The sequence below is a fragment of the Punica granatum genome, chromosome 3 (assembly GCF_007655135.1).
Source record: "Punica granatum isolate Tunisia-2019 chromosome 3, ASM765513v2, whole genome shotgun sequence".
NCBI lineage: Eukaryota > Viridiplantae > Streptophyta > Magnoliopsida > Myrtales > Lythraceae > Punica > Punica granatum.
This window is the reverse complement of record NC_045129.1, coordinates 7865445-7883114: the sequence shown is the minus strand read 5'-3', so window position 1 is coordinate 7883114 and position 17670 is coordinate 7865445. Positions and strand designations below refer to the sequence as shown.

General features: G+C 34.1%; 2 protein-coding genes and 1 pseudogene across 2 annotated transcripts; 2 read left to right on the top strand and 1 right to left on the bottom strand.

Moving 5' to 3' along the window:
• The first annotated feature begins 10292 nt into the window (after positions 1 to 10292).
• Positions 10293 to 11744, top strand: LOC116200340 (annotated as a pseudogene).
• A 1600-nt stretch (positions 11745 to 13344) lies between these two features.
• LOC116200339 (agamous-like MADS-box protein AGL61) lies at positions 13345 to 14785 on the top strand. The gene is made up of 2 exons (XM_031531197.1): positions 13345 to 13442; positions 14054 to 14785. Exons 1-2 carry the CDS (start codon positions 13345 to 13347, stop codon positions 14634 to 14636), a joined length of 681 nt encoding a protein of 226 aa, XP_031387057.1. The 3' UTR covers positions 14637 to 14785.
• A 1291-nt stretch (positions 14786 to 16076) lies between these two features.
• On the bottom strand, positions 16077 to 17446 carry LOC116201917. The gene is made up of 2 exons (XM_031533376.1): positions 16863 to 17446; positions 16077 to 16460 (listed from the first exon to the last, which is right to left on the bottom strand). Exons 1-2 carry the CDS (start codon positions 17317 to 17319, stop codon positions 16378 to 16380), a joined length of 540 nt encoding a protein of 179 aa, XP_031389236.1. The 5' UTR covers positions 17320 to 17446; the 3' UTR covers positions 16077 to 16377.
• Between the last annotated feature and the right edge of the window lie 224 nt (positions 17447 to 17670).

Sequence of the window (17670 nt, the reverse complement as noted above, 5' to 3'; positions counted from 1 at the left end):
GTGACCCATTAAGTTGCAATAGCGGTTGGGAGCAAATGGTATGGGAAGCAGGTATTACGGGATTATATATGTGAGATTGTGTCATAAATTAGTACTAACATACGACACAATCTCACATAATCACGTAATTGTAGGCATCCATTAAATTTAGTATGTGGGATGGGATCAGAATTTTTCCAAAATGTCCCGATGAGTTCGGTTCCATCCCAACGAGTTTGGTTTTATTCATATGCCATTTTTTCTAGTCTTTATTTATTAGATTTTATGGTTAAGTGCGTGCTTACTAGAGGTTACGGGGTTATTAAAATAATAATAAAAAAAACTCTATTCCATGAGGAAGCATGGGAAGTCGCTCGAGCAGTTGATCAAGTCGGGCCGAGCAAAGAACGTGACAAGGGGCGAAGTTGGTTGGTGTGAGCCACAAATTGATGCACTCTCGACACCGAAACGCTAGCAAGGATTTGCGTCAATGGAGCAATTCTTTGATGATCTTATGAAACATAAGAAACAAGGTAGCAACGATGACCAAACAACAATAACGATAACATGGCTGCTTCAATCGACACACCACGGGAGCTGGAAGGCATAGATTTCGATTTCGATATTGATGGTGATTTTGAGATTGGGAATGAGGCATCCCCAGATGGGATGAATAATGCAATAGATATTATTTGATCGGCTTTTTCTTTATAATTATGTCTCAATAAGCAGAGTCTGTGGTGTGCATGGCAATCTTAATAAAACTTATTCTTGTGGAGATTGTTGAAAATTTGGGTGCTTTAATACTAGTAGATGGTGTGTGTTTATTGAATTGATGAAGGCAATGAGGAGATATTTGGAGGGCAGCAGAAATAGAAAAGTATCCTCTTAAAGGAACATCCACATTTATGCAATTACATGGGTTTACATACACATACTCTTTAGTGATCTCTAGGATTCTCTAGCATTATTTTTTACAAGCAAATTTCACACAGATATATAGATATCCTATGGAGGTAGAATAGATGAGGTCTTAGTTGTTTCATGCATATTGACAACTTGCATAACTAATTCTATTTGGATTTGTCTTCTTTCCATTAAGATGACAACTAGCAACATAAAGTTCATATTGGATTTTTATTCTTATCCACTAGTATAGCAACTTGTCATATTAAAGTTAAACTTGAACTTCTCTTCTCAATGGAGGTGGCACGGCTTTTAGAGTATGCTATCTTCACCATGAAGCAATTATATCATAATAGTAAATTATTTTTCAACATCCCTCTTAATTTGCAATTTGCGCACTCTTTCAAAACTATTAAAGCTTTTCAGTGACGACTGCTTTGGTGAATATATTTGCAAGTTGCTCTTTTGTGTTGATAAATTTGAGTTAAATTTCGCCTTGTTGTATCTGATTTCTGATAAAGTGATATCGTAACTCGATAGCTGTTATAAAATACCGGGTCCTTGGTCGTAGCTATTGTTGACATGTCATCACAATAAATAATTGTTGGACCTTCCTGCTTCCGTTGCAAATCCAATAGAATTCTTCGTAACCGTTTAGCTTCACATGTTGCATCCCTTACGGCTATATATTATGCTTCGAAATAACAAAGTGACACGGTCTTTTGTGTGACCACTCGAAAAATTTAATGAATAATCTATATATACATATATATAAACTTGAATACAAGTGCATTAAATGGTGGCACAATTATAAATATATACAATTAATTTACATTAACAAAATAATTATTAATTAAATAAATACTATATACATATATACGAAAATATACTTTGGTAATTTTTTTAAATAATTATCGGCAGAAATTGATCGTATATTTCTTTAGACATATAAAAAAATTATATGTTTGTTAGTTTATTTGAATTTTTTGTATTATTGAAATAAAATGCAATTTTTCACTTTATATAATTTTACACAATTATTGTAATTATAATTAATAAATAGATCTAAAAAATGTTAACTTTTAGAGTTAACTATTCTTTCTTATTATTATAATATAATTCATATAGTGATCATAGGATTTAAAAGAATTCATATGGTATATTGTTGACTATAAAAATATCCTCACATACGTACAAAGTAAATATAATTTATTAATACTATATAAATGTAAAAATAGCGAATAATCTTGAATAAATTAAGTACTTTCATACTATATTTAAATATATAGAGAATAAAACAAATTCTGTATGTGTTATATACATCTCCTCGGCCTATAAGAATAGACACAATTTAAAAAATAAATGACAATTAAGTATACTAACAAATAAATATTTAATTATATTTTAACCTAATTTCTATTATTATAAGGTTAAAACAATTTTAACATATGAACTTATGGTAATATAAAAGATAAAAATTTGAAATTTGAAATAAGAACGTCATAAAATTAAAAAATTTAAGCAAAAAATATTTGACCAATTTTATATGAATTTTATATATATATATATATATGTCTCTTTTATAGTGATTAAATAAAAATATAATGCATTAATACCATTAATTAGTTGCAAAATTTTATCCAACAATTCAAAATTAGTCTAATATATAAATTGATTATGAAATTAAACTTGAAATTAATATTGAGAATTTTTTATTTTGTTAAAAAAGCAAGTATATTTCTCAAAAAATTAGATATCCGTTGTAAGAAAGGATACATATGTTTAAAAGGATTATATATATACAACACAAATGATGTGAACACTATAAAAAATTAATGGATTCTACACAATATTTCTTTTAAAAAAATCATGATCTTATAAAAGAAAATGTTTCATAACATAACCTTAGTTACCTAAGGTACGATGGAGGCTTATGGGCCATGTACAATGAAATATAAATCTTAATAGTTAAGAAATATGCATGAGTATTCCTACTGAGTCGAACTTGAAACCTTTTGATTATTAAATGAAAGTATGCGCCACTGTGCTATTATTTGGTAACAAATATATAATTTTAATTGTTTGGCTTTGTCCACTTATCATGGACAATATGAATGTTTAATTATAGCCTTTTGGAGCCTATCGAAAGACTACCGTCTCAACCAAAGTTTTGGTTGAATAGTAAGCGGCTGCAACCCCCATATGGAGGAGAACACAAGTTTGAGTTCGGGGAAGCACACTTGTATGAAAGTGCGAGAGCAATGCCTCAACAATTTTTTGTAACCGAAAGAGGGCCATTGCTTCAAAATTTTCTTCTCCGACTGGATTCATTACGTTTTCTTCTTCATTTGTCTTTGGGGGCAAGAATGAAGGATAGAGGGAGACAGGAAATCTCTGAAATTTATGGTTAAGAAAATCAAATATCTAAAACCAGCGAAGTTCTCCATTCTGTTCCTTTTCTGATCAGCTTTGAAAATCCTCTTCGTCTCCTCTTTTATTTCCGTGATCAGTTCTTAGACAAGGTTTGGAGATGGGTTTAGAAGCCGAGGACAGAAGGTGCTTGAGGGGACAAAATTTTTACCAAAAGATGTTGTATGTAGGTTATATGTGTATATTAGTTTTTTCATCGATAACATTATAACGAAGAAATTTGTATGTCTTATAATTTAATTATTTTTGTTTTTATCATTTTAGAAATCTAGAACAGTAATTACTTTTTCAATAGAATATTTATACGGGGAGGTATTATTTGAATATTGAGTGCAACATTCATTATAATTTTCCGTAAGTATCTCTAAATTTCTAAAAATAATGTCTAAAAATAACGTATCCATATATACTATTGTATTATAATCATTGACTGGAAGATGTTAAATTAAAAGAAAATTATTATATATATTGACTTATTATTATGATATTTATTTCAAAAAATAAAATAAAGCAACTCACGAGATAGCTGGTTTAATTAAGCAAACTGCTTGATTTTCAATTGAAAATGATTTGTACTCGTTGGAGCAATTATCTGGTAGAATAAGTAAAAGTAAATTTTACCATAATTGTGTTTTTTATACTTTATTTTAAGACCTTAAATAACGATATATATTTTTATTAAAATAATTGAAATATGAATTTGTCAATAAATAAATGCTTCAATACTAATATTCATCTTTTAAAAATATTTTAGTCAGCTAATTATTATCGTATAATTAATTTATCTTAAATATTTTCATAATGCATTAATATAGGGACGATTCACCATTTGCCGTGGAATTACTCAAAAAGCCTATATGGAAGGCTCTTGTTAAAAGAATGAAAGTCTCTCATTGCACGGTACGTGGGAGTCTAAATTAATAACATATATATATATATATATATATAGATTAAATCATATCATTTCTGGTAAGGTTAACTTTTGAAATTAGATAGCTGTAATAACTTGAATGCTTACAATCTTTTATTTTTTCCCATAAAAAGACATATACTAAGTTAATTGTATTATCAAAAAGAATGTAGCGTGTTCACCGAAAAAAAGGTGTAGCGTAGTAGTGTACACTCTTGCTTAATAACCAAATATTTCAGATTTGACACTCGTGTTGGCACTACTTGTGCCCCTTTATTAGTACTAGTAGTATAGCACGTGCGACTGCTTCCTAGTTATCACTTTAAGAGCTGAAATTTTTTATCCATCATCATTTCTAAAGCGAACCTAATTTATATACATATAAAAATAAAGTATGAGCCGAATTTTCATGCCGATCGAAAATAAAAGACGAAGCTCTCTTACTTTACTACATCATCACTTATGCAGTGGGATATATATTATTTGCATATAGCCCAACATAATATATACAAGAGAACAAAATATGCAGTAAACTATATACATTAGCTATTATTCATGAAATATTAAAATATTGTAGCAATCGAATTGTTGTTATATATATTGTAGCGAAATGTAGAGTTGAAAACCAATATTAACGAGGGTTTATAATATTTATAAAGTTGCCCTTTACATTATAGGTAAACATATTCTTGTAATATTAACTACAATTAAATTAGGCTTTATATAATATTATTTGTTTATAATATTGCAAAGGGAAAAGCAGCAAGTGTGCCAGCCAAGAGGCAGGCAAACGGAGAAGCAAAGGTAAAAATCTTTGTCTTTGAATTTGCGCTCGCCTAAAATTTTTTTTTTATATTTTCTTTTACGAATTGAAGAAATCATTCATCATACTAAAATCATGTTCACGTTTGACATACTTGAATTTTTTTACTTTTCATTTACTTATCTTTTTTAATGTATAATATTGCAAATTTTGAGGCACTACAATAATTTATCACATGATAAAAGAATTGGGCACTGAGAAAGACATATGAATAATTGGAGTGAGATTAACAAAATTGTGAGATGCCGTAAACACAATGACTAATGAAATCATTAGTTTTGACATGATTTTTCTTGATGAAGAGATATGTTTTGGTATTTTTGACTAATTATAATATTTTGAAATACAAAACTTAATTATTTATTTAATTATGATTGTTTCTAATGAAATCATGGTTCTTTCATGCATGCAAGCATAAGAAAGTCTTAAATTGATTTGTTCAGATTGTTACTTCGTAAAAGAGGTTTATACACCATCAACAATTTCAAGATAACTACATACAATGAGATAATATTAATCATCATCATCATCATCATCATCATCTTTGTTTAGGATTATTTTTTCATACTAATTCAAAAAGATAATTTTTTTTAGATATATACTACAATATTATTAAAATTATTAGTTTTTTTTAGTTGAGTTCTAATAACGTCTTCAAAATCTTATACATGAATCTTTTATTGTTTCTTTTAATATTAATTATACAGTAGAATATATAGATTATATGTGTATGGCCCAAGAGAATATATACAAGAGAAAAAATATACAATAGGCTATATATATATATATTACGCAATATATAGATTATCTACAATCGAATAAAGTTAAACTTAAATATAAAAGGGGTTTTTACTCTAAATATCACATGGTTTCACTTGTTTTTCAAATCTATCACATTATTTAAAAATTATTCAAAAAGACCAATGGTTTACATTTAGTTCCAAATTTATCATGGCGTTAATTTCTCCATTAACATTTAACGGTGCTGCTGACATAGAACGAAAGTGAGTCCATCCTTGCCACTGTGACCCTTTGCCTAGAATAAATTTGAGAAAGAATTAAAATCATGGAATAGATTTGAGAAAAAATAAAACCACGGGATAGATTTAGGTCCCACTTTTGTTTCATTGACGGATAAGTTAACGCCGTGATAAATTTGGAACAATATGTAAAAAATATGTCTTTCTAGGTAATTTTTAAAACATGAGATAGATTTGAGAAAATAATAAAACCATGGGATATATGGAGTAAAAACTCTAATATAAAATAGATAACATATTTTATATAATAATTTGCTGCCGTTTACATTTAACTTAAATATATTATACAACAGTTAAAATAGAATAACATATACATATATATCAATGTGTGCACATATACAGTTTCCTTATTGAATAAAAAACATTATATCCCCAATAACATATATATATTGTAACATATACATACAATCTTCACTTTAGAAATATATGTTTTTGCAGCATATATCATATATTGAGACTTAGACTACTATTTCCAATTATATATATGTTGTATATATCATATAATGGAATTTAAACTATTATTTTTTGAGATAAAAAATTTCATTATATTGAATTTTTTATATTCGATAGGAAATTTCCTTATTAATCTATATGACCTTTACACTATATATACATATATTGTACATGTTTATTTGATATACTAACACCAATATCTTACACCAACTTGGTCGATCTGTAAGATTTCACCAATATCTCACTAGGCTTCATTAGGTTTTCTTGAAATTCATGATCGTCAAATTCATCTATTTTTTTATAAAATTAATTTGTTTAGGATGTTCTTAATGGATGTTAATTTGTTTTGTGTGTTTATAATTTGCTTAGAACTATCATATTTAGATGAAAGTTTTTCTATATCATTTATTTTTAATTTATACCTTAATAGATTTTGAGACGCTATAATGGTTTATCATATAATAAAAGAATTGGGACCGAAAAAAGTAATGAAATTATCAATTTTGACATGATTTTCCTTGATAAAGGGTTATATTGTGTGTGTTTGACTAAGTATATTATTTTGTTAATAAAAAATAAATTATTATTAATTTATTTTTTATAATGAAATTAGAATTCATTGATGCATGTAATTATAAGAAAATCTCATATTGATTTGATTCGGGGCCTTATTTTGTGAAGAAGCTTATATACTATTAATAATTTCAAGATAATTACACTGCCATCAAAGTATCATCCTGTTAATGTTGAAGTAAGATATTGTTTTTTACTTAGTCGATGTGAATATTTTTGGTAATTTTTTGATGTTTTTAACATAATTCAATTGATTTTAACTTCATTTTATTTATGCATAACGTGCAAAATTATTTTGATTAGTTGCAACAAAAAATTATGCAGTTGCACCCACGCAACGCTCGGATCATCAACTAGTTTAATATATTTTTGATACTCAAGATTGTTATTCTAAATCAAATTAATTATTTAGAAAAAAAATCAATTCTTTTGTGTTTCTTTTTGGCCAAGAATGCCTCTTCACTTTATTTCTCTTTCTCCAAATGTCTATAAATTAGTTCCACTAAAGATTGTGATAATGACACCCAATTCACAGTGAAACATCTACTTACAAAATTGTGCAATCAAATTTGCACATTTATTTGGTTCTCTTCACACCAAACTTAGCTGCAGAGTCCCAATGAAAGACCTGGAGTCTCTGATTTCCCTGAGCAAAGGTCTGATCTGCCATGGAGTATCCTTCAGATCTCCAAATAAACTTTTCAAAACCACCTCAGGATCAGTTTCCACCATGATCAGATTCCATTGGCAGTTTTTAGCTGGCTGCAGACCATCCCTTAATGCTATTGCTTCCATTGACACTGCTGTCCACCTTGCACATACCTACCAAAGCCCCCATTAGTTCCCCACTTGAGTTTCTGGCAATTTACCCCTCCTCCATTTGCACAGTTGGGATGTTGGGGACCATCACAGTCGATCTTCATAAAGCATGGGGGAGGTCTGCTTCATCTTACTGGGGCTCCCATCTGGCTGGTTCCCCTTCAGCCAATCAGTTTTCATACTTGTGGGGCTTTCATTAAAGTTAAGTGAAAATGAATCGAAGCATAGGTTTACATTTTGAAGCAATGAGAAAATCCTTTATCCTAATTCCTTTTACTCTACTCTTCAACCATCTGCATAAAATTACTGAATGCAATTTTTATATTTTCACATATTATTGATACATCGTATACCTCGTACAAGAAGAAAATTAGATAGATGTTCAACATAGCAAATAATTAAGCACCCATCAGTTGTGGAAGTAAGATCCTAACTCATCAGGTTTCAGAATATGAAGGTAAAGATGGAGACCCAAGAAAAAATACTGCCCAATTTTCTGCATTATCATAAGCAACAATAGACTTCTGCGGATTACCAAATAAGAGAATTGATATGTTTCCTTAGACATTTGGGAACACGACAGCAATTATAAAAGGAAAAAAAAACCTGGAAAATGCTTTGTCAATCTAAAATCGTAGAAAATGGTTTTTCAATTCAACTTTTTATCCACCAGGTACTGGCATACTAAACGTAAATATTCTAGAATTATCACCACAAACAATTATGTAGTCTATGTTGTTGAAACGGAAGACCATCACAAAAGTAAACTTTATGCCTTAAGCGTGCACCTTTTCTTCTACTCCAAGGAGGAAAAAACACAAGAGCCACCACCAACACTACAATTCATGGTTTACAAGTAAATGAGAACGTCCCCAATCATTAATCAGATTTCTTGGGGGAATACTTGCTCTATACACATAGTGTTTTGGTACTTAGCTAGCAAGAAATATACAGCGGACTATTAAAACAATCAAGAAGCAAGAAAGCATAAGATAGTACCTGACATTATTCTATGTGACAAGGAGCAATACTTGTTTCAGGAAAGTACTATAACAATTCGATACTGAACTGGAAACACAGTGACAAATACGGAGAACTCTCAAAATATTATGTGCCCTTTACAACGAGCAAACTTGTTTACATTGAATTGCCTTTTTTCTCCAATATAATTCAATGCAAAAGTGTTTTTTTTTGGGGTGAAAATGAGGGCCAAGACCCATTTCAAAAAGTGTAAATATTTTATATTTCTATTTCCTTGTATGATACTCTTCCTTTTCGAAAAAAGAGAAAAAGGTAAATTAGAGCTTGTTCCACAACGTTAACAAGGTCTTGGGTTCGAATATTATGAATTGAGAAAATCCATAATTGATATAATTTCATCACTTAATGGGTTGATCCGGTTTCAACCTGAATTAGTTGGTGTTTTTTGAACTTCCGAGATACCAGGTGGTGCATACAAAAAAAAAAAAGGTAAACAAGTGTTGAAGACCATTTTTGGTAGACTACAAAGTATCAATTTATTGGTTAAAACAAATTGTTGCTTGAGCATTGACTTATTTTTTAAAAGGATACATTACATGTAAATCACCATGTTTGTTTGGTGCGATTTCCAAATAAAAGAAAACATTCTAAAATCATGATGTTAAATTTTGTTCCGAAATTAATTCAACAGTTAATTATTATTTTTTTGGGTGAATAATTCAATCGTTAATTTGACTGTTAAATTGCCGACATAACCTATCCACGTGGCTTTTTTTTTTAGTGACAAACAGATTAATAAAGAAAGACAAATGGGCCGCACTAAGTTTTCGAATTTGTGGCCAAGCCGAGTCGCTGACAACAACCATTCCCTCATACTCGAGATCGTTGGAGATGACTGCAATCGGTAGCGACCGTGATGAGGAGGTTAGCCCCTCAACAGGCGGCTTTGTGCCATTTTATACATTTTGTTTTTCTTTCCACTTTGTCGCTTAAACAAAATAGCATGTTCATGGTTGATTTCAGCCGTTAACAGTCACATTAACACTAACAATTTGGCTTAATTTGGCAAACGTGAATTTATGATTTTAAAAATCAAATTTTAAATATTTGGTTTTATTTTTTGTTTTTATTTTGAGAGTAGTGCCAGATATGGAAATTATGGAGGCAATTTTACCTCTTAAAAACTTTCTCGTTTAGGTGAAAGAGGAGTGTAGAAATTAAAATTCTTGCTCATTTGCTCACCATGCCATGTATATATTTCACCGTATAACTTGTCCATCGAGGCCCCTATATATACCTGCGAAGGAGAACTGCATTTGCGCTTGCACATTATTCATGATTAGGTCAATCGATCTTGATTTTAAAGTCTAGGTTACTAATGGAACACATAGAATTGGATGGTCGAAAAGGTCGAGGTCGTCAAAAGATCGAGATAAAGAGGATTGAGAATGACCACAATCGTCTATGCAAGTTCTTGAAACGTAGGTGGATATGCTTTCTTTCATGCATTTCTTTTTTAATTATGTTTTTCTTTTGCTAACTCAGTGTATCTGGACTTCGCCTGATTAATTCACATGGTTCCGTAAACTCCCGACTGCGCATAAAACAGGTAATCCCATCAAAAGTGCTCAGGTGGCTGTAAGAGGTTTCGAATCCAGAATCAGGTTGATACATAAGCTCCTCCTAAACCAATAGGCTAAATCCCTTTGAGTTTTTTTTTTCAAATATGCTATGAATGTTTTATTTTTTTTTCGGTGCGAACTATGGTATTTGGAAATCTAATTGGCTCCGACTAATTCAGTCGAGCAGGGTTGGCCCACCTAGGAGTAAAACTTTCTCATCATAGATTTTCTGCATTTACAAGGGCTTGAACCCGAGACCTTACTTAAACGGAACAAGTGGCGAACAGCTTAAACGAACCACGTTTGATGGGATAGATGGATGGGATTTAGCAATGAGTCCCCAAGTATACGTCAAACATATATGAAAAAGGGAATTTCACATAATAGCATGACTAATTTTTATGGTGAGAACCTGCTACATCCGTTGAAAGGTGTGATACGACCCACATGTACGACCAAACCGCAAATAAGTGCGGGGCATTACACGCAGTTTTTGTCAAATTAATTAGGAAGCATGTCTTGTTTGAACGACAGAACACGTTGACATGTGCCAGTATGCAAACTAAAATGTCTTCTTATGTTTCTTTAAAGCATCTGAATGCTTGCCCATCTCATTCCTGGGCTACCTTCGCTCAATACAGGTCGCCTTCAAACTGAGCATATTATGCATGTACTCTTACTTGTGTAGGGTAGGGATTTATGAGAAAGCAAGCGAGCTGGCAACCCTATGCGGGGCTGAGATTGGGCTCGTCTGTTCTCGCCCACAGGGAAGCCCTTCTCGTTTGGGCAACCATCGATTGAGGAATTGTTGGAGAGGTTCCTCAATAAGAAGAACGGCCTCCAGCAGCAGTTCATCAATGGCGATGCTGATCAGCCGATCATGGACGCTCATAGTTGGGAGAGGACCCAGGCGCTGGCTGAAGTCCTAACAAACACCTACTCCCAACTAGAGGAAGAGAAGAAGAACGGGAAGATACTCAGGCAATTAATCGAGGCAGCTCGGATGGCAAATGCAGCGAAGAGTCAGGTAGGGTGGTGGGAGGCTCGAATTGATAAGATCTCAGAGCCACAGCTCGAGAAATTCTCCACATCTATGGAGCAGTTCTACTGTGAACTAATCAAGCGCATGAAAAGATAATGATAATAATGCGACTGCTTCAACTAACCCACCGTTGGAACCGATGGATTTCAATAATAGCATCGGCCAACCGGAGATTAAAAATGGGGCTCCTCTGATGAATGCTTGTGATTGATCGATGTTATTTTGATCCTATTAAATTTAAAATAAGTGTATCAATAAGCACACGTTTGTGCTGGGCATAGAATCTCAATAAATTATGTGCATTTTACAATAAAGTAATTCATAGTAAATAACTAGTCAATTTTAATTGCGAAAAAATTATCTTTAATACCTAAATTATTTTTCAGCCACACGTATATTTAGTTGCCAACCTATTTAACAACTGGCCATCACAACTGACGGGCAACCAAGTTAGTTTAGTTGTTTTAGGTTTTAGTAACTAACTTCTGCCATTTAGCAACTTAAATATTAATAGATTTTCAAAGAGTTTTCGTCGCAGAATAAACTCTTTCGCAATTTCTTACGCTTGCTGAAGGTCATCAGTGGCCTACCATATGATGCTGCTAATTTAAAGGGCAATTTACGGGGCCAGCCACCCCTGCCAACTGCCCTCATTCCAGCCCCGATGTAGCCTTACGAGGCATAGACAACAAAGGGACTCAACTGAGCCTTGTTGAAGTTTCCTATAAACCACCCTTAACCCACCGGAGAGCTACGCCAAAATCATCAACTTAACCCAGAACAGATACTATATTAGAAAAATCTTGACAAGGCCACCATTTGGATGGTTTTGGCAGTTCGCCCGTTGTCCATTTAGAGGATAGATAGATCAAACCGTAACTCAAATTGATGATAGATTGATCAAGCTGTCGCTCGTGACACTATATCATAATTAGTCAATAATGATTTGTCATACTGCCTTCTTATCAGCCCCATGCACGCATGTCTATTCCATCCTATCCACAATAACATGCACCAAAAGATGGATATGTCTAAAGGATAATTTCATATTCCCGTTGGCCCGCTTCATATAAAACCTGAAAAAATCACTAACTTCGCTCTTTCCTTTTTCTTTTTCTTTTTCTTTTTTCCCTTTCTACTAAGTAATTTTTAAAGTTTTCTTTTTAATAATAAATGACGCCTAAGCTCCTAAACAACAGGCTCGGAAGCATTAAGTATTTTCAAAAATAAATAGCATTTTGCAGATGATTATTGTACGTAATTGGTATTAATATTTACCTAAACATGCATCCGGAGAAAATCAAATCACATGATTACCAAATTATTCTGTACATTGCTATCATCCCAAGTCTCAGATAAGTATGCATTTGAAATTGAAAATACTTGCGACTTTTGACCAGAGGGTGTCGCGCTTTACTCTCTTGAATTAATTTTCTTTGATTTCAATACGTATTACTAAAAGCTTTCCTCTCTCGGTCGAAAGAGATGAGCATTGATGGATAATTGCTCGGCATTTTTCACCACTAAATATTTTACCTATATTACCTGCTGAATATGGAAAGAAAATCCTAGGTGAAAAATGCACCTGTTTCTGGACATGCATGCATTTCTCCACGCAATTTACTCATAGAAGCCATATCTCAAACCCCTATATATATATATATATATGCATCTAAATCCCTTATAAACATGGTAGTGAAAACTAAAGTGAACGTTTGTGGATGGATTATCGTTGATTAGATAGGTTGAAACTTATCATGCAACCCATGGATTTGGATGGACGGAAAACTCGGGGCAAGCAGAAGATCCAGATAAAGAAGATAGAGGATGAGAATATTCGCTTGATCACGTTCTCGAAACGCAGGTAAGGATCCTTTGATATATATTTTTAATTGCATATTTGGTATTTAATATTTATAAGATTTTCGTGGCCTTTGATATATATTGCTATTGATTAACAAAAAAAGCCCAAAGACATGTTACCAAGAAGCTGCACTTACATGTTTGTAATTTGAAAGATCAATTTAATTATTTCCAGAAGAATTGCACATCAATGGTGCCATAACACCGATTCCATTACTTATAATTGGCAATGAAATTATTTTATAACCTTTTATATGAACAGTATCATGCGTGGCTTATAGATGTTAAAATACGAGGCCGGCTAGCTATTTTGATGATAATATTCGCAGTTGTAGGTAGAAGGGATGTGTTACATATTAAAATCTCACAAATAGTATGTATCTATGCTTTTTTTCTTTTCAAATTTTTTTTATGATGTTCTGTTCATTTTCATATAAGTCCGGTCGAACATAATTCATGTTCATATAAAATTCTCCTATAAGTGTCATTACCTAGACAGCTTATTTCGAACATAAACTAACTCAATTATATGTTGTACGACAGCATAAAACTCACGGTACTAAGTCACTTTCAAACAGAGCATCTTATATATGTCTGGTCTTGCTCATGTAGATCTGGCATCTATAAGAAAGCGTGTGAGCTATCAACATTGTGTGGGGCTCAAATCGGGATCGTAGTGTTTTCTCCAACAGGGAAGCCCTTCTCATTTGGGCAGCCAACAATCATGGCGGTGCTAGAGCGATACTGCAATAGGAACATCTCTAAACAACCGCTCGATGGTGACCGGGTGCAGCAAATTTTGGAGGCCCAGCGGAGGGAGAGGATCCAGGAGTTGAACCAGACTTTGGACGAGACCCTCACCAGATTAATGGACGAGAAAAAGCGCGGAAAGTCACTTGCACAATTAATCAAGGAGACCCGGGCCGGGAAAGCAGCCCGAGGTGAAGTTAGTTGGTGGGAGGCTAAGATTGAAGAGCTCTCGCCTCCACAACTCGAGCAAGTGTCTGAGTCCCTAGAGCAATTTTATGGTGATCTCACAAACCACATGAACCAACGAAACAATGACAATCAAAACAACAATAACAATAGTAATATCGTTGGTTCCTCTATCTCATCATGGGAAACGCTAAATTTTGATTTTAATATTGCTGACTTCGACATTGGAAGTGGGGGATTTCCGGACAACTGGTGGTGATTGATAGTTTGATCAGGTTTTCTTTACAATAATATATCAATAAGCACGATGTTTTGCGTGCATGGCAATATTAATAAAACAATTGCTTTGGGCATCTTCTGATTCCTATATGCCTCCAGCATGCGTTTCTTTCATCATATTCTTTTCTTTCTCCGTATATGCTTCTGAATTATCGTCTCAGCACCCACCTAATAAAATTGAAAAGATACTATTTACATATTGTCAGTTTTCATGAATTGGAAAATGTTGAATTAGTATTTGGTGACAAAAGTCGATGTCAGATTTGTCAGTTGAGCAAGCTAGGCAGGATTGTATTTAGGCTTAGATGAGGCTGAACTCCGCTTGGACATTGGCTTATCCTGCCCATTAGTCGATGTTGAATTTTGGTGAAAGGATATTGTAACTCGGTCGGATCAGCCTCGGTTCAAATACTATGTGACTGTATCAAACCTCACATCTAACTAGATGTAAGGCCCGTGCTTATCCACGGGCTAGTATTGAAAAGATGGCTTATCACTTATGACATAAGCTTATACATGATATAAAATGTTCACGAATAACAGAGATCCGTCACTGATTACATTAACAGAGTTGGTTATAAGAAAGTTGATATTTAACTATGATTTATTTTTTAGCAATCCTATTTCAATTAAAGTTCTTAATTTTGGTTCTCAAATAGGTTGATGATGTGCTACAAAATAATTAAGTGAATATTTTTATGCTTAAAAGAAATTAGATTTTCGTAGTTTGTATAGTATGAAAATTTATATTTTGTTAATGTATATGCTAAGAACGCGTATAAATAAATAATTATTTTTTAAAAATTTTATTCTTAAGACTATATCAGATGACTTTCACAATGATAATGTGACTCAATAATATTACGTTATTTTTCGCATCATGATTGGTGAAACCTTTAAAAGTCACTCAACCATGAATCAACTACATCCTATGTGACATGTCCGACATATCGTTCTGCTTTATTATATATAGATATTGGTGCAGGCTAAATCAGGACAAAATGGCTTCTCATGTATTCTATATCATTAGCAGTGAATCTTACTTATGAACAGAGGGTAGAAGAAAATGAAGGAAAAAAAAAAAAAGGAAAAGGACAACCTCCCACTTTTGACCTTTCTTCCAAGCTTTCACACAAAGAAAGTAGCTACCTCCTATATAATCTTTAAAACCATAGCACTTAAAAAAGAAACAAAACTCCTAGAAACATATGTATACGCGTTCTACCTGTAATGCACACATCCTCTATGTTCACACTTACGAATCCCCTATATATGCAATTTGTGGTTCGGCACGCGTTTTCGCCCTTGCAGAAATCAATAATTATACATACATGAGCCGTAGCAAAAACCGAGAAGCAAAGTTCGATTCCCGCGTCAGTTTGGTTTCTAGCTTTTTTTTCTTTTCTTCTCCCCACATCACTTTTCAAACGGACAGTCGGTGGGGGAATCATATATAATTTGGAGAGCCCCACAATAATTAAATTAATTACAATAAAACATAATATCTGAAGAAAAGGAAAGAGAGGAAAGGAGAGGGGCAAGTGGGCAAAGACGTTAATGGGCCGACTCTTTCTGGTTACCACTATGGTGAATGAACAACTGCGGTTAGGTTCACATTCAACCCATGACGAAGATGCCCGCTTAAATTTTGATGAGATTTTATACATAGCAAAATCATCACATCATCGGACGACAACTGATCAACTAACTTCATGTCGGGATCAGACTGATGATTGCCGCACCGAACACGCGACTACCTGCGCCCACTGCCTCAGTCTTGTCTTCACCACCCGCGGATTGTCCCCTGCCCCATGAAACACACAGAGATATCGAAACATCAGTCATCCTGTACGAACTTAAATAAGACAGCACACATGCATATCGGGCACAAACAGGTCGAACTTGTTCGGATGAATCCGTTGTTTTTGTCATAATTAGATTATACATTAATCCGCTCGAAGATTAAGTTCAGATATCATAGATCACAAACAAGAACCGTATAACAGAAATTACAAGGAACCTATCAATTTTAAGAATTTTTAAAGAAAATAGAGAAGGGAAATTAATTCAAGCAAAAGTAAAATTTCTTTAACCAAAAAAAAAAAAAGGGACATCGATCCTATGTGTGGTCTCCTAATTGCTTGTTGTCTAAGGGTCGGTCGTGTTGGCCCGTGAAAATTGAAAATGGTTTGAATAAGAATTATACCGGGGGTGAATATGGCGTGGTGGCTGGGGGTGTCGGCCGGAGACATAGGGGAGGAGTCGGAGGCTTCCGCAGAATTAGACGACTTCGGGGCGACGTCATTGAACTGCTTGTTGTTGACAACCGCGTAGTAGAACTCGAGGGCAGGGAAGGTGTCCGACAGCTTGGGGTCGACCTCGGGGGAGTCGAAACCGAACCCAAGTTCTATGCAAGCCTTAAGCTCGTCGAGGTCCTCGTCGGTGACGCTCTTTGTACGGCGCAGACGGCTCCCATGGGTTCCCTGCCGCCGGGCCCAGGCCTCGTCCCGGGATATGTCGGGGGACCACGACCGCTGCTTGCACAGGGACGTGGGGGGCGGGGGGAGGCGGGCGGTCGACAGCAGGAAGGGAGGGATCTCCTCCTCGTCGTATTCCTGGGGAGGAAGAGGGGGTGGGGGAGGGGCGGGTGGAAGTTGAGACATAGCGGCAGGGGCGCACACGGCCCCGAGAGGCCGCCGGGGGACCTCCGCTGCGGAGAGCGCTATGGCTGAGGTGCCAAGAAACTTTGCGTTTCGATGAAGGGGAGAGGATATATTTGGCTGGGGGGTGGGGGTGGGCCTACAGGGGCTTCTTTTGTGGTTTAATAGGGTTGATCCTAATCATCGTGACCTGTCCTCTACTCTCTCATTACCTTTCTTATTTAACCCATCCACCCTCATAAGAGGACCTCTCCTATTTAACTATAACGTTCCCAATCCCGGCGGTTAAAGAGGCCGACCAAAACATGACTCGCGTTTCGGAGATCGAGTTTCTTGTTCCAGTATCGGTCAACA